This window comes from Macrobrachium nipponense, chromosome 5, assembly GCF_015104395.2.
Source record: "Macrobrachium nipponense isolate FS-2020 chromosome 5, ASM1510439v2, whole genome shotgun sequence".
NCBI lineage: Eukaryota > Metazoa > Arthropoda > Malacostraca > Decapoda > Palaemonidae > Macrobrachium > Macrobrachium nipponense.
This window is the reverse complement of record NC_061107.1, coordinates 18960610-18977834: the sequence shown is the minus strand read 5'-3', so window position 1 is coordinate 18977834 and position 17225 is coordinate 18960610. Positions and strand designations below refer to the sequence as shown.

General features: G+C 39.0%; 1 protein-coding gene across 2 annotated transcripts; it reads right to left on the bottom strand.

The window, feature by feature from the left end:
• Positions 1-2845: 2845 nt before the first annotated feature.
• Positions 2846-16840, bottom strand: LOC135215224 (uncharacterized). Of its 2 annotated transcripts, XM_064249726.1 has the most exons (6): positions 16424-16836; positions 12582-12727; positions 12028-12237; positions 7207-7440; positions 5610-5865; positions 2846-4417 (listed from the first exon to the last, which is right to left on the bottom strand). In XM_064249726.1, the coding sequence occupies exons 1-6, from the start codon at positions 16469-16471 to the stop codon at positions 4190-4192; spliced, it is 1122 nt and encodes a 373-aa protein (XP_064105796.1). In that variant the 5' UTR covers positions 16472-16836; the 3' UTR covers positions 2846-4189. The 2 variants fall into 2 exon arrangements, with proteins under 2 accessions (XP_064105796.1, XP_064105797.1); XM_064249727.1 differs by lacking the exons at positions 2846-4417; positions 5610-5865; positions 7207-7440 and adding exons at positions 7543-7996; positions 9335-9568 and having other exon boundaries at positions 16424-16840.
• Between the last annotated feature and the right edge of the window lie 385 nt (positions 16841-17225).

The following is a 17225-nucleotide window of genomic DNA, read 5'->3' as shown; positions in this document are numbered from 1 at the left end:
GACCACCATGGTGGGACGCAAACACCATACCAACCACGCCACTGAGGCGCTGTATACAGTTGAAGTAAGGGAATTGAAGCTAGAAGAAAGAACGATGAATTATAGTTCTCTTAGAAATAAAAAAAAATGGGAGCTTGACATTTAGTTTGATAGGTGTTAGAAGCACAGTTAAGATTTTTTGCTTGTTGAACAGCTGTTCCTTTGACGTTATGCTTGGCAATTTGACAACCTCTGGTGATCTTTATGAGATCACTGGAGGGGAATTATCTCAAATATGAGAAGTTCCACTCACTTTTTATCTTGAAAATATAGTGTTTCATACCAAGAAAGTTGGGCGTACTGGGGAGAGAGAGAGAGAGAGAGAGAGAGAGAGAGAGAGATAAACTTAGCAACGGGGTAAAAACGGTAGTCGAGTCAAAAGAAACCAAAGCTTCATTTATAGCAACATGATAATGGCTCAAGACGCAATTGCAAGGGGGCGACTTCTGGGAGATGACGTATGCAGCCATTTTCTTCCTATATACTTGTTTAAAAACTATAATCTTATGAGGATGAGGCTGTCAAGCCAAACACTGGGGTTTCCAATGAAAACACCTTTAGTAGTCTAGAGTCCACCGAGTGAGGTGCACTGACGGCACTATTCCCTACCGGACAAAAATACCCTGAAAATACACAGGATTAAATTATCTAGTTTCAGGGTTTATTCAGTTTTCTAAACACTGTTTTTGTTAAGAATTCAGAGATAATCAATTGGGAAACCATGCGCAAATAAGTTTTTTTTTCTTAGCAATAACGAAGTTTCTCGGACTATGGTCATGATCAAGAATAGTTTCAGACTTAAAAGCAACATTCCGGTTGTCAGTTTAAAATTTTCTATGAGCTTAATTAAACTCCACCTTTTACATAAACTAAAAATGAATGAATATCGATTCCCCTACACTAACGAGGATTAAGTCAATACGATTTTTCCTAGGAATACCACAACAATTCCACAGTAAAAAGCTAAAAAAATCTTGTCGATGATTACTACAGTCCTGTTGAAGAGCCACAAACACCAAGCAATAGCACTGATGTCGTTGCATACCGCACAAAAAAAGGTTAAATACAAAACTAATATCCTAGATCTTTATTGCAAAGTAATCTACCAGTTCCAACCATTCTGGAATTTACTTTTCAGAGCTGAGAAATTGATATTAAAACGGTTTGAAGTGTGCTCTAAATGGAGGAAAACCACGCAGTTGCACTATGAAACATTTGTTAGGAGAGGGTGGAGAGTTAAGATGGAAGAGGGACTATGAAAAGAGGTGCTACAGTACAAAGAAGGAAAGGCCCTACAGGTAGAGGTGTCCCAGGGGACGCTGAAAAGGGGCGTATTACGAAAGAGCGGATTCAGAATTGAAACCCTTCAAAAAAAGCGCGACAAAACATACCATCAAATGAGCGGCGTTTGTTTCGTCTTCACCAGATTTAGCTGGGAAAATATTCTTTCAACGCAGGCTGAAGTGTGTGTCAATGCAAGGTGGTCACATACGAAGTCAGATAATAAACTTGGACCGACTATTTCCATCTAATATATTCCCTAAATTATGCCAAATTTCAGGTACTTTTCGAGAAAGCATGGGATGCACTGTCTCCTTTGCCCAAATAAGGGCCCTCCATTCTTCCTGTAAAGGTGCGTCCACACGGTCGAACAATGTCCGACGGACAAACTGTTACCATATCATAGGCGAAGCAGGATGACGTCATAAGCGTTGAAACGATGGAAGTAGATCTGGCAACAAACAGTGGTACCAGGTGAGGCTGTATACCACTGCTTTTACTCTGCTCACAAGGCAAAGATTGTCACACAATTGTTAATTGGTAACAATGTTTGTCCGTCGGACATTGTTCGACCGTGTGGACACAGCTTAAAGGTGCGTTCACACGGTCTAACAACTGTCCGACGGACAAACAACGTACCATATCATAGGAAGCAGGATGACGTCAATAAGCGTTTTGAAACGATGGAAGTAGATCTGGCAACAAACTGTGGTACCAGATGAGGTTGTATACCACTGTTTTTACTTTGCTCACAAGGCAAAGACCGGCAGACAATTGTTAATTGGTAGTAATGTTTGTCCGTCGGACATTGTTCGACCGCGTGAACGCACCTTTAGTCATCAAGCTGATGCTCAGACACTAAAGAAGTTGAGTCCAGGGGAAGTTTAATGATGGACTTAATCTGTTTTTCAGTACCTGTTGCTTCCTCTGGCTCCATGTTGTGCAATACAGCAATGGCACCGTCTTCTAAACAAAAACTCTCGCAAATCTGACAATAAAGTAGTGAAAAGAACACTAAGCAGTCTGACCGAAACCTGTCTTCATTTTTCCCTAGATTGTCTGTTTCAGAACTTTCTGTACATAATTTTTCAAGAAATCGGAGATTTTAAAATTTTCATTTCAAGCTTTGAGTTAATTTTTCAAATCTTTCAAGCGCTGGTAGTGAGCAGGGGGAACAGACGGTGAAGTCTGGCTAACGCTCTTGTGATACAAATTTCAGCCGCTCTTTTGATGTATAAAAAATGCTCGCTTTTCTGAAAAACGCGACGAACTTATGACACGGGGATCCACGCTTTCGTAAAACACCGCTGAAAGGGACCTGAAGTAATGTCCATTAATCCTGGTCTACCTTACTGTTAACCTCGTATTATCCATCCAGAGCTGACCAATCTGTTTCAGAAGTTTTTAATAATGCAACAACTTTGATTGCCATTACCTGTTTGAGATATTCCATGTCCTTGTACTATTTGCAAGTACGTAGTTTCCCACGTAAGTGTCACAGTCGTGTTTTTTAAACACGTGGGCGAACAGTTTTTACCTTTTATTATCCGTTCTACAGAAAACATTGTAAGGCCTGACGAGCTAGGCTGATTTGTTATCTTTCAACAAAAGATGAGCGTGTGCTTCTATGTCTAAACGCTAGCAGTAGAGCTTCCTTTCGTTAGGGGTAACATTGCTCGAGGCCGAGTCAGGGGTTGTTTTTCGACTTTTCCTGATTATTCATGAAAATTCTTCTCCAAAAGTACTGCTGCACGATTTTCAATGCACGTGGCAAAATGTAACCAACTGTGAGGCGTACTGGATAGAAATTTATTCAAGATGGTGCTAAACAAAACATTTTTCTTAAAAGCCTCCGCCCGAAGTCTTTCAGGCATGGATGCCCATCTAACAATATACAACCCACAAAATTCTTTTCATCACAAACTGTGACTTCTGAGCTTTCAGGTTTCCTCAGAATCCTATTTAAAGTAATTAATTGAGGTATCCTTCATATACTGCATTAAATTTCATACAATTTTTTAAAACGTTTAATCCACACCTTTCGTCCTTGCTACAATACTGGAGGTATCCCTCTGACTTCAATACTAAGTACAATACTTTGTCAGTTCAAAAATACATTACTATAGTAGATTCACATCAACCGTGCATTTGATGTCTAGGCCAGCCTCTTACGACGCTCCTGACTGGCTGTTGATAAGCCAGTCACAGGGTTGGAAACTCTCAGTCTCTCTCGAGAGTTCACATAGGCCAGACGTATGATCCACCTCTCCTGAGGGATACTTTGGAAGGACGTATACCTCAGGAGAGGTGGAACATAGACACTAAACATGTAAACTCTCTCTCGAGTCAGTTTCCAGTCCTGTGATTGGCTTACCAACAGCCAATCAGAAGCGTGGTAAGGGACAGGCCCAGACATCAAATGCACGGTTCATGTGAATCTACTATAGCGCAATACTCTGTTCAGAAATATCAATTGGCTGTCTTTTAAAATAAGTTCCGTAATGACCTGAATTTCTAAGAACAGAGTATAAAAAATAATTTGACCACGACATGTCACACAGCAAGAATCTGTATGTATGTCTGAAACAGAATTTTTTTATAGTTTTACATCTTGAACATGAAAGTGAAGTCATTCATAAATCTAAGAGTAAAATCCACGAACAAGGATCTTACTGTCTTTTTAAAAATAATACTTCAACTTACCTAAACTATAGAAACTGCATGAAAGTTGCAGCCATCATCATCTGAGATACACAAAGTGCCTAGTCTAGAAATGTCAACATGCATATTATACTACATAGGAATTACAGTGCTATCACAGTCATTTAGTAAATGCGTTGCATGTAAGGTAAATTACACTGTTTAAACATTAGGAATGACGTACTCTTAACATAACCCATATGTCTTTGGCAACCCCCACAATATATCTGAACAGCTGTCGCCACAAGCTGACAATCCTCTCTGTGACAGAGGGATACCTAGGAACCATTGGAAGGATATTGCACACAAAGAGGGCGAAGTTGAGGAGGCCATTCTCCGTGCGCCGAAGAAAATCTCCAAGCACTGGGATGTAGAGCCACGTATTAAAATTCCACATCTGAAATACCAACGTTTGTGAGAGATGGACAAAGTGGGTTTAGTACTTTTCATTACAATTTCAAACAAACTTGGCTGGCACTATTCAACTATGATACTGCAATTCACCTATGCAGAGTTTCTGATTACTCCTAATATGCATATATTACAAAAACAATTTTTATATTTTATTTTATTTTATAAAATTAAAATACCGACTTACTCTTCTGTCTTATTAGCTGGCCTAAATATCTTGAATTATTTTAAAATAAGAAATTGGATATAGTAAGTTTGGATCTGCCACATGTAGAAGCAATTTAGGCATATCTAATGTCTGAAACCAGTTACTAAATGCTAAGTTACTTGTGGTCATGATTAAAACCTAAATACTAGGAAATTGTGAAGTTTAAAAAAATGCTTAGTGGCAAGAAATGGAAAAATTTGAATTAAAAATATTCTAGTTTCTGTACACTTTTCTTAATTAAATTTGATTTGTCAACATTCCAGTATATTTCTGCTTATGTTACACGAATCCTACTATACATAGAAAAATAAGGAAGAATATTTAATACTCCTCAAGAATTCACTAAGATTCCACAAAATAAAATTTTACTATTTTCCACAATGATGAAAACCAGACTACATTTACGTAGTTGTAAATTTTAACGCAAGTCAAGTGTTGCTGTAACTACTATATGGAGAATCTTATGGGTAGTACACGTCTCAAGACTCAAGTACTGGAACTTCTTTATAATAATCATAGGAATTTAAGTCTCCCTCAAATCTTCATGTAGTCGCTGTTAAAGAGTATCACCGATGTGACTAATTTTTTTCAAAATGTAGATATATAATCTTTCCTGTATTTGTAAAAAAAAACTGCTTAAAATATTTAAATTCAAGTACTAATCCGTGATTTGATTTGATTTATAGAGATTTTTGGCATTATGCCAAGTGCTGTGGCAACTAAGGCCATTGACGCTGAAACGGAAATTGCCAGTAAACGGTTTGAAAGGTGTAACAGGAGGAAAACCTCAAAGCAGTTGCACTATGAAACAATTGCTAGGAGAGGTTGGACAATAAGATGGAAGAAACAGAGTATGAACAGAGGTACAGTAAAAGGAATGAAAGTAGTTACAGCTAGGGGCCGAATGGTAAGTCCTCATTCGTGGAACCTCAAAGCAGAAATTTGAAAATGCATCCAACCAAGAACATACCATAATATTTAAAATAAACCTAGAGTAGACTGTTAGACTCCGCAGATCCTCCTCCAATCCCAAGAGGCCCTTGGTGAAGTTCATAAACGCCGAAGGGTCGACAGGAGGGACCATGAGATGGACCCCAACCAGCAGGGCATCAGACATGGCAGCAAAGCCCTCAGGAGGAGTCTTCATTGACGGGATTATCATCTGATGAACGATGGCATGACAGTTTCTCCTCACTTCGTCCACACTCCCAAAGGCAAGGTTGAATCTGCACGGGAACAAAAATACTGGTTGTGACACATGACAGCAATTGGAATTAAAATTTTGGCAAAATAATCCTGAATATAAAACGCCGCAGGAACTACATCACCTTTTCATTAAAGTCACAGATATAGATTTTGGCATTATGCCAAGCACTGGGGCAACTAAGGCCATCCAGCGCTGAAACGGAAATTGACAGTAAAAGGTTTGAAAGGTGTAACAGGAGGAAAACATCAAAGCAGTTGCACTATGAAACAATTGTTAGGAGAGGGTGGAAAGTAAGATGAAGAGAGAGAAAATGAACGGAGGTACAGTAAAAGGAATGGAAGTGGGTACTCATAGGGGCCGAAGGGACGCTGCAAAGAACCTTAAGTAATGCCTACATTGCACCGATTGAGGTGGGCTGACGGCGCTACCCTCTAACGGGAAACAAAAATACTGGTTGTGACACAGGACACCAATTAGAAATAAAATAATGGCAAAATAATCCTGAATATAAAGCGCCACAGACACTACATCACCTTTGCATTAAACTTACAAATAGAAAACTTTGATATTATTCAGAAACAGACAAGAACATCAGTTCTTCGGCAAACATTTGCCAAGATCAGCAATGTCAGCTACTGCAGGCAGAATTTTCCTTAAAAGGGGCTGACTCAAAGACATGATCTTCGGATTAAGCACCGTACCTTTTACCCAATTTTTCGTCCTATACAATCAAGTAAACTATCAGTCACCTTTCCACAATCTATGACTGTGTATGTACTTTATATAAAAACTAAAAAGGGTTATTCAAGGCCACTTAGAACTTCGAATTACTTCACTATTTAAACCTTGCACATCGCACTCTCAGCAAGATATCTTCAGCCGCATTATCTATTTTTCTTTTTGACGTCAAAATTTTTACTTTGGTCTCTACCAAATCATCCGACGAAACTTTTCTAATACCTTTAATTTTCCAAACATAAGATCCAGGCATGTTCTACTTACCTAAACATCTAAAATCATAGTACGGTTAATAATAAAAACTTATGACCTAACTGGATTCCAAACCAGCTATTTAAATTGGTATGGATAAAGTCAGGAACAGCATGCACGATGAATTAGTCACTGTCGTTGGGAGCCATATATTCTATGCCACTGCATTTGCTAAGCTGAATTTAACTAGTCCTTACTACAGAATGTATTTTTACAAGAAAGACAATAATGCTCTCATCGGATAAAATTCTGAATGTAATTCTGTAAAAATTGTAGAATATTGTATATTTTCTTTAATAAAAGATTTTAAAAAAAGCTACAGAAAGTAGGAAGACAACTATGAGCAATGAAAGGATTATTTTGAACTCACCTATCTTCTATACCCATGAGGTATCCAATCGTCTTCCAAAAGTGAACGAATGCCTCTTCGTCAACCTTCGTGCCTTTGATGCCCAATTGCTGCCCGTGCGTCAAGACCAAGCCAAAGAAGGCCCACTGAGTCACAACCATGTCTACCTGCGAGGGCATTGCTATCTGGGCATTCCTGGCATCCATGTGAGAAACTGTGTGCATTCGTCTCACCAGCTGGATGGATTTTGATGCCCTTAAAAATACGGAACAAACATTAAAATAGAAACACTGGGACCTATGAGGTCATTCAGCGCTGAAATAGAAATTGACAGTACATACAAGGTTTGAAAGGTGTAACAGGAGGAAAACCTCAAAGCAGTTGCACTATGAAACAATTGCTAGGAGAGGGTGGACAGTAAGATGGAAGTAAGAGAGTATGAACAGAGGTACAGTAAAAGGAATGAAAGTAGTTGCAGCTAGGGGCCGAATGGAAAGTCCTAATTCGTGGAACCTCAAAGCAGAAATTCGAAAATGCATCCAACCAAGAACATACCATAATATTTAAAATAAACCTAGAGTAGACTGTTAGACTCCGCAGATCCTCCTCCAATCCCAAGAGGCCCTTGGTGAAGTTCATAAACGCCGAAGGGTCGACAGGAGGGACCATGAGATGGACCCCAACCAGCAGGGCATCAGACATGGCAGCAAAGCCCTCAGGAGGAGTCTTCATTGACGGGATTATCATCTGATGAACGATGGCATGACAGTTTCTCCTCACTTCGTCCACACTCCCAAAGGCAAGGTTGAATCTGCACGGGAACAAAAATACTGGTTGTGACACATGACAGCAATTGGAATTAAAATTTTGGCAAAATAATCCTGAATATAAAACGCCGCAGGAACTACATCACCTTTTCATTAAAGTCACAGATATAGATTTTGGCATTATGCCAAGCACTGGGGCAACTAAGGCCATCCAGCGCTGAAACGGAAATTGACAGTAAAAGGTTTGAAAGGTGTAACAGGAGGAAAACATCAAAGCAGTTGCACTATGAAACAATTGTTAGGAGAGGGTGGAAAGTAAGATGAAGAGAGAGAAAATGAACGGAGGTACAGTAAAAGGAATGGAAGTGGGTACTCATAGGGGCCAAAGGGACGCTGCAAAGAACCTTTAGTAATGCCGACATTGCACCGAATGAGGTGGGCTGACGGCGCTACCCTCCAACGGGAAACAAAAATACTGGTTGTGACACAGGACAGCAATTAGAAATAAAATAATAGCAAAATAATCCTGAATATAAAGCGCCACTGGCACTACATCACCTTTTCATTAAACTTACAAATAGAAAACTTTAATATTATTCAGAAATAGACAAGAACATCAGTTCTTCGGCAAACATTTGCCATTATCAGCAATGTCAGCTACTGCAGGCAGAATTTTCCTTAAAAGGGGCTGACTCAAAGACATGATCTTCGGATTAAGCACCGTACCTTTTACCCAATTTTTCGTCCTATACAATCAAGTAACCTATCAGTCAACTTTCCGCAATCTATGACTATGTATGTACTTTATATAAAAACTAAAAAGGTTTATTCAAAGCCACTTAGAAATTCGAATTACTTAACTATTTAAGCCTTGCACATCGCACTCTCAGCAAGATATCTTCAGCCGCATTATCTATTTTTCTTTTTGACGTCAAAATTTTTACTTTGGTCTCTACCAAATCATCCGACGAAACTTTTCTAATAACTTTAATTTTCCAAACATAAGATCCAGGCATGTTCTACTTACCTAAACATCTAAAATCATAGTACGGTTAATAATAAAAACTTATGACTTAACTGGATTCCAAACCAGCTATCTAAATTGGTATGGATAAAGTCAGGAACAGCATGCACGATGAATTAAGCACTGTCGTTGGGAGCCATATATTCTATGCCACTACATTTGCCAAGCTGAATCTCACTAGTCCCTACTACAGAATGTATTGTTACAAGAAAGACAATAATACTCTCATCGGATAAAATTCTGAATGTAATTCTGTTAAAATTGTAGAATATTGTATATTTTCTCTAATAAAAGATTTAAAAAACTACAGAAAGTAGGAAGACAACTATGAGCAATGAAAGTATTATCTTGAACTCACCTATCTTCGATACCCATGAGGTATCCAATCGTCTTCCAAAAGTGAACGAAAGCCTCTTCGTCAACCTTCGTGCCTTTGACGCCCAATTGCTGCCCGTGCGTCAAGACCAAGCCAAAGAAGGCCCACTGAGTCACAACCATGTCTACCTGCGAGGGCATTGCTATTTGGGCATTCCTGGCATCCATGTGAGAAACTGTGTGCATTCGTCTCACCAGCTGGATGGATTTTGATGCCCTTAAAAATACGGAACAAACATTAAAATAGAAACACTGGGACCTATGAGGTCATTCAGCGCTGAAATGGAAATTGACAGTACAAGGTTTGAATGGTGTCAAGGAAAGTTAGATGAAGAAAGAGAATATGAAAGGAAGTACAGTAAAAGGAACGAAAGTGGTTGCAGCTAGGGGCTGAAGGCACGCTGCAAAGAACCTTAAGTAATGACTACAGTGCACCGCAAGAGATCCACTGACAGTCCTACCCCAGTCCTACCCCTCTACGGGGGAGAAGCAATTCTGAAAATTCGCTAGTTATATGGTAGTATAGGATACTGTATATAAAATCAGATACATTTTTTCTCTTTAAGTCACCATGAAAACAGATGCACTACGTACCGGTACCAAGCTTCCATGCCTCATTTTCAACAGAGTATTTTAATAACACACATTTCCGTTATTTGTGAACATTTAATTAAGCCCCAACATGCAATAATTTTTTACGCCTGCAAGTTTTACTTAGCAAATACTTCCTGATAAAGCTACCATTTAAGGTACGTGCAAGGAAAACGTTCACGGATGCGCGCTTACGTGCACGAGCACACAAATTTAACAGAAAAAAAAGGGACTTCTGTGTGGTTGGATAGGACGCAGACAGATAGATAAAAAAAAAAAAAAAAAAAAGACTTGGTAAAAAGATCTACAGATGGAATTGAGGGAAAAATCAAAAGTTCAAGTTAAAAGCAGCAGAGGTGGCGCACTTCAGCCAGAGGTAAGGTAGCGAGAACGGAGGCAAGGCGAAAAAAAAAAAAAAAAAAAAAAAAAAATGAAGTGGGTGCCGCTGTAAGGGACGCCGCAAACGTCTTTCAGCGATGTTCATTTGTTTGGTTTTATGTCCAGCCCTCCAAAGTAATGATTCCCGCCTCTGGTAGGTCCGTGTACTTTTTCTAAATAAATTGATTATTATATCTTATAGGTCCGTGTACTTTTTCTAAAAAAATTGATTCTTATATTTTATTATTGTCTTTTAGTGTTTTCTCATCATTTACGATGAAATCTGTAAATGGGCCATCTTTAATCATAATTTACTTCTCGACTTTATAAAAAGTTAAAAGAAAATGGGAAAACTAGGCTGACGAAAGGGAAGAAGGAATGAAGGAGAACAATGAAACAGGATGAAAAATGAGGAAACAAATGCGGAAAGGGAAGAATTATGGAAAAGGCAAACCGAAAGAGGACTAAAGAAAACAAGAATCTAAGTAACAATAAATTTATAATTTATTGACTTTCATATAGAATATAGGAAAAAGGGCAAGCACTGGGAACTATGAAGACATGCTGCGCTGAAGGGATTGTTGAAACTGGTTAGGAGAGGGTGGAAAATTAAGATGGAAGAACGAGAATATGAAAGGAAGTATACAGTAAAAGGAACGAAAGGGGTTGCACCTATAGGGGCAGAAAGCACGCTGCAGAGAACCTTAACTAATGACTACAGTGCACCGCATAAGCAGCACTGACGACACTACACCCTACGGGGAATAAGTTAAGAAGGGGAGGGGATGGGGAGGGCACTGAAAAAAACAACAAAGAAAGGCGGGAGGAAGGCAACGAGATCGTGAAGTACAATAAAGTCACCACGGAAGGCGAAAGAAAAAGAAAAATGAAAGTAAGGAAGACAGATAGTGCACAATGAACATAAGAGGGGGTGAAGAGGCGAAAGTGGGGATTCCCAGATTATCTGTTGCTCACAAAATACAATTCCACTGTCAACGTCACCAGTGACTTGCTCCGGGAAATCCAAGACTGAAAAGCGGTTATGCCGGCGATGATAGCCTACAGACCCAGCTATCCTGCTGCTAACTGTAGTAAGTACATACACTGATACATAGTTTCCCACTCCTGATAGCTTTGGTTATTTTTAACACATGGATTACAACAGAGTCGCTGAGATTAGCGCCATAACTGAATTTCAACATATCACAATCTCCTTGCGCAATCTACACTGACACTGGATTACATGATTCTGGAGGATTAAGCTTTCGATTACGGGAACATTTAACAAATCCATATTTTTAAAATATGATTTTGTAAATTAAAATTGTGAATTAAGACATACGAACGAACCAATGTGACCAATGCTATTCTTGTCATTAGAGAGAGGAAGAAGGAGAGAGAGATGAGAGAAGAGGTGACGAGATGATAGAGAGAGGAGGAGAGAGGATTATCCTCTTAGTTCTGCTTTCTTCCTTAACCTAACCTAACTTTATTAACTTTAAATGAATGGGCACCAGGAGGTATTTATATGATATACAAACATTAAATCTTGCATGGATTACCTTCGGCAGGCAAATAATTTTGTTCATACATACAGGACGTTAAAAGGCCCTTAAACAAAAATGACATTTGCTTATCTAGATCAATTAAACTACAATTTGTACAAAATTAGTCGTAGGCAATCTAAACAAACAACTCACTACTTACCTAGTACTAGGGTCAAAGATATCTTGAGAATACCAGAGTCTAACGTGATTTACAGTATGGAGGTACCTCTTGTATGCCTTGCCAATATCAGACGACCTTCTAGTAAAGGCCAGAACCTTCAAAATGGATTCGCAACTTAGAAGGCACAGTAGTCCTATCAAGTTGCTTACTATCACGCACAAGAAGTTACTCTGGAACCACAGCTGGCCTCTGCAGATATGGGGAAATTTAGCTACCGTCTTGTGTTTAAGATAGTTATAATAAAAAAAAATCAATATCACAAAACTTTATGTCCGGTATCTTTAACTCGAAGCGAAAGGAACATTTTGGAAAAAATATCAATGCTTTATCACAAAAGATCCTCCTAGGCTGATATCAAGACAAGGGATCATAGTAAATTTGCAAATCCAATATTTTGCTCCAATTACATCACCACAAGCCTATAGTCCTCTGTCAAGTTCGCTGCCTCCCATCATTAAGTTCTGAATGAATTCTGCACCCCCTAGTGACAAATACCTTCCTAAAAACCATTCAACAACAATCCAAAGCGTTACCTTCGGAATTTCTCCTTGTCGAACCACGGAGGGGGAGGAGGAAGCACTAGATTCTGACAATCAGAGGGTCGCTCACTGCCTTCTCTTTGAAGATTCTTAAGAAAGCAACACTCGTCACAAGTCTGGCACTTGTATTTTCCATGGTCCTGAAAGACAAAAGAAACATTTCTCATTCTTTACGTAAATGTAAAACTTGAACAAACATCGAATTGCCTCAAGTGAATACACTGGTGAATACTGCTTTTCCAATATCAAGGAGTCTCGTATAATCTGGGTCAATACGTTTCACTTCGCTATGTTGTAGAAGCACGAACGCTATGACGGCGTTTACTACAGGTTTACTATTTCAAAATGCAGTGCAGTTGATGATCATACGCAGTGAAGTTGCCGGAAGACCTAAGTATAGTCTGGACTAGACGGTGGATCTTTAATACATTTTTTGAATCAATAGTTATCATCATTGCGCTGCCCTATCCTCGGCCAATTAAAACTAATGATCCCATCCCCAGCTTTGGTGTAATGGGCTAGCAAGAAGCTTGTGATTAACGTGCAATTCGAAAATTTCGGAGATTCATGAAATTAATCTTTGGATGTAGCCTAATAGTGTCCATAACTATCTTCTCAAATGCGCTATCAACAAAGGTACGAAAGTTCTGCATGAATCTGCAAATCCATGTTTCGTATATCATGAAGGGTTATTTTTCAAAAGCAGAGGCCACATGGACATCGAACCCACACACACAAACAGAAAGCAATACACATGCTCTCAATGGTAACGCGGGAGGGGAGGTGATAGGTGTTCAGGGGCCCATAAATTCACCTGTTTAGTTTCCGGTATCAAGCAGACAAAACACTTTTGACCCTTTGAACTATAGCAGGTTATTTCCTAAAACAGTATCAGCGCCTGCATTTATTTAATGAATGAAGCAATATATAATATATATTTAGCCAAGGCCACGGGAAAAATAAAAGGAGATAAACTTGCTGGAAAAGTTGCGAGTGGATTCCTTTATCAAACCAAATTCCTCAGGATTCAGTTTAACTGAGGAAGGAGGATAGAAGCCTAAGCTATCATAATAAGGCCGAAATTTCACATAACAATGCAGTTTCCCGAACCTTGAGTGAGGAGAGCCAACCGTTTGCCATGTGTAATTTCGCCGGCGAAATACCTTCTTGGATAATTAAACCTGACACCAATAGGACTACTCCAAAATGGGATCGCAAAGTCCCAACATAAGCATTAAGATAATATTAAACCATGCCTGTACCGAGGGGGGGAGGGGAGGGGAGGGGCGTTCGGGTGTCTCCCCCCACAAAAAAAAAAAAAAAAAAAAATTCTGGAAGTCCATATCTGCTGTGACTATCCTTTTCATTGACCTGTACTTACAAAGTAATAAATAATAATTTTTAGTTTTGGGGCAAGTCTTATTGTAATAAATTTTGTTATTAAACATTAACATCATTCTTCAGTAGTAGGAAATACAAGTCATAATAGGAATATGATATAGGCCACCATATTTGTAAGTGATTTTAAATAAAATTCAGTTAACCAAAGTCAGTACTTTGAATAACATCTAATCGGGTAGAAGGGCAAAGACCGCATACCCAATTTTTCTTCTGAATACTCCTAAAATAAAATTTTCAAGTATTTCATCTTGTACATATACTTACATATGCAATAACATTTATAGAAGAAAAAGTTCAGTTTTGGTAAAAACGACACGCCCCCCCCAAAAAAAAAAAAAAAAAAAAAAAACAGAACTCTGGGCACAAATTATCTATACTGTTTCTAATCTATGCAGTTTTTCCAAGAAGAGAAGCACCTTTGACACACTGACAGAAGAATTTCAAAAGAAACCGAGTTTAATGACGGAAGTGACAATTCATTAGAAAATAAAGCATTGAAAGCATAGAATGTGATGGGATCCATAATTCAGCCAAACTTCAGGGGTAAAGAATTAATAGAGAATTTGGGAATCTTAGAAATGTAACACCATGTACACATACTTAAGCTGGCATACAAATACAATACAGACAATGAATAAACGCCAAACGATTTTAAATCGAATATAAAATCTAGACGCACAGATACGAAAGTAACGGTGCTCACAAGCCTGCACTAGCAGCAGTTGCACATTTTCATTATTTTCAGGTTTTATCCATGGCGGTATGACGATCATTAGTTTCCGTAGACATGCGTATTACAAAATACATTCCTAACAACATTGTCACACAAGATCGAACTCAAGTTCTTTGGCCGATATCATGGCCAGAAATCTTCGCTAAGAAAATCTCAACAAATGATGACTGCAGTACAGCGTAGCTACGTATTTGGGTCAACACTTGAAGTGTCAATGTAGTCTAAACAGTTTACCTGCATTAAAAGAAGAAGAAGACGAAGATGATGATGAAGAAAGACTAGCAACAAGTCCGTACACTATGCAGCCTTTGATCAAGAAAGATAAAACGAAAATAAAAATAAAAACTTTGAAGTGTAACTGTAAGCGAACTAAGGAAACTGAAAACAGTTATGAGAAAGAAAACCAGACGACAGGCGGTACCGATCACCCGCTAGCCACGATCTCGCTCTCCTCTTATATGCGGGAATGTTCCGGTGATAGAAGTTCACTCTCGACGTGGTTCGGAAGTTGTGTAAAGAAAGCCGTTGGTCCCGCTGCTGAATAACCACAGGTTCCATGCAACGTAAAAACGCCATACAAACAAACTTATGCGTGAATGCAACGATCCAAGGTGCAAAGTAGTGAGCAACCTATACTGAATGATTACAGATACTGTTGAAACACAATTTACGCCTAAAGGAAAATAGGGGGCCAAGTTAAAGTCGTAAACTATTTTTAAATCATCTATTACAACATAGAAGGTATCACTCGCAAACTTGTATCATTTGCGTACTTCTAATTTCCCATACAACAGCGCATACCACAACAAGGCTAAATGTATTTTAACAGATTCACTAATATGTATGTTATATTAGAGGGAAAATTTAGACGGCTAATAGGCCCTAATACTTCCGGCATGGCTGAATTCACTGAAATCAGTCGAATTGGGCTAATTTACCTTAATTCGCAATATTAACGATAACGGAGAGTAACCGAATCCCGTACTTTAGTAGCCATAAAAAGAAGAAAAAAAACCTTCCACATTCATTAATATCCTGGATAACACCGTGCTCTATGTGCTTATTGTTTGTTTCTCATGCTATTTTGCTTACTTTTAGTATCTCTCAGTCATAGCGGCTCGTTCAGTGAATTTCCCCTTCAAATTCATATTTATTAATTTATTTATGAGAAAACAGCTCATTCATTCTATATTCAATTTCAGTGCTGATACACATGCCCGTAAGACCATCGAAAGCGAAAGTAAAACGATTAGAAGCTTAAGACACTGAATCCATACAATGGACATTACTACCATAACCGATGTCAAGGTCAACTGCCAAATTCTTATTTAGGGAGGAAGACATTGGGGATACTCGCGCTCGGTATTGGTCAATGTCCTTTGCTACGCCTGAATGGTTTGCTGTCATAACATTCCAAAGATGGTTTACCTCTTGCCAAGTTCAAAATAATCTAACGATTAGCTATAAAAGATAAATAGTTTCATTGGTGAAAGTCTTGTTAGAAATGATTCAGAGCTTACCGGTGACTATTAAAGACTTCGTTCAAATTACTTATAAAAGAAGTATCGGCAGTTTCACCGAAGTGACTACTAAACTTGCTTTAACTAATTTGAAAACTTAGCCTTCATACAGATGCTTAATATATTTTTGTTGACGTTGGTAACTGGGAACAATGAACTTAATGACATTTGGAAGAGCTTACCTTTTCCTCAAACATAACTTTGCGTCTTGTTGAAGCTTCTGTATCCATTTCTGTCAATTATAGTTTAAAAACTTGTCTGAATGCTTCTAAGATATCCAAACCGGAATCGTACAAAGCATCCAGAACTACCGGTAATGGTTAAAACCACGTCTGCGATCAACTAAACTCTGCACCAGTTAGTAGTCTACTGATTCATCGTCAGAAAGTGTGACAGAGACTCGCGTTTCTCACTCACCCCCCCCCCCCCTCCCCCGCAATTCCCACCAGTCGAGGGAGAGAGAGGGAGAAAAGGGGACCTGGATGCTCCACCCAAAGTAATATGGGAACAAGTGAAAGCTGCAGTGGTGAGATCCATATGATCTTTTTTACTTATAGGAACAGAGAGATTCTCAGCCTAGTGAGCGGTGATTTCCCAACCGCACGCAAGACCGCTAACGGCTGAGTGGATCAGTGGAAGGAAACGATATACCTTTCGGGTTTCGGGGAAGCCAGGGGCGGGGATGGGGAGGGTGGGGGGATCGAAGGGCATTTTCAAGGGCGAAGAGGAAGCGCAAGGAATGCTTCAGTTGTTTCCCTACCTGCGCTCGAAAATGGTAATTTATGAATAGATGTTTATTTACAGCATTGCTGAATATTCACGATATCTTGAACAGAGAAACGAATAAATAAGTGATAGCAGGTTAATAACTGATAGACTAAGAGAATATCATTAGGCCTACGGACAGGCATGACATAGCCCTATTCTGGATCCTGGACCTATTCGAACACTTTCATTCACGAGAACCTGCGTTGTCACAACAAG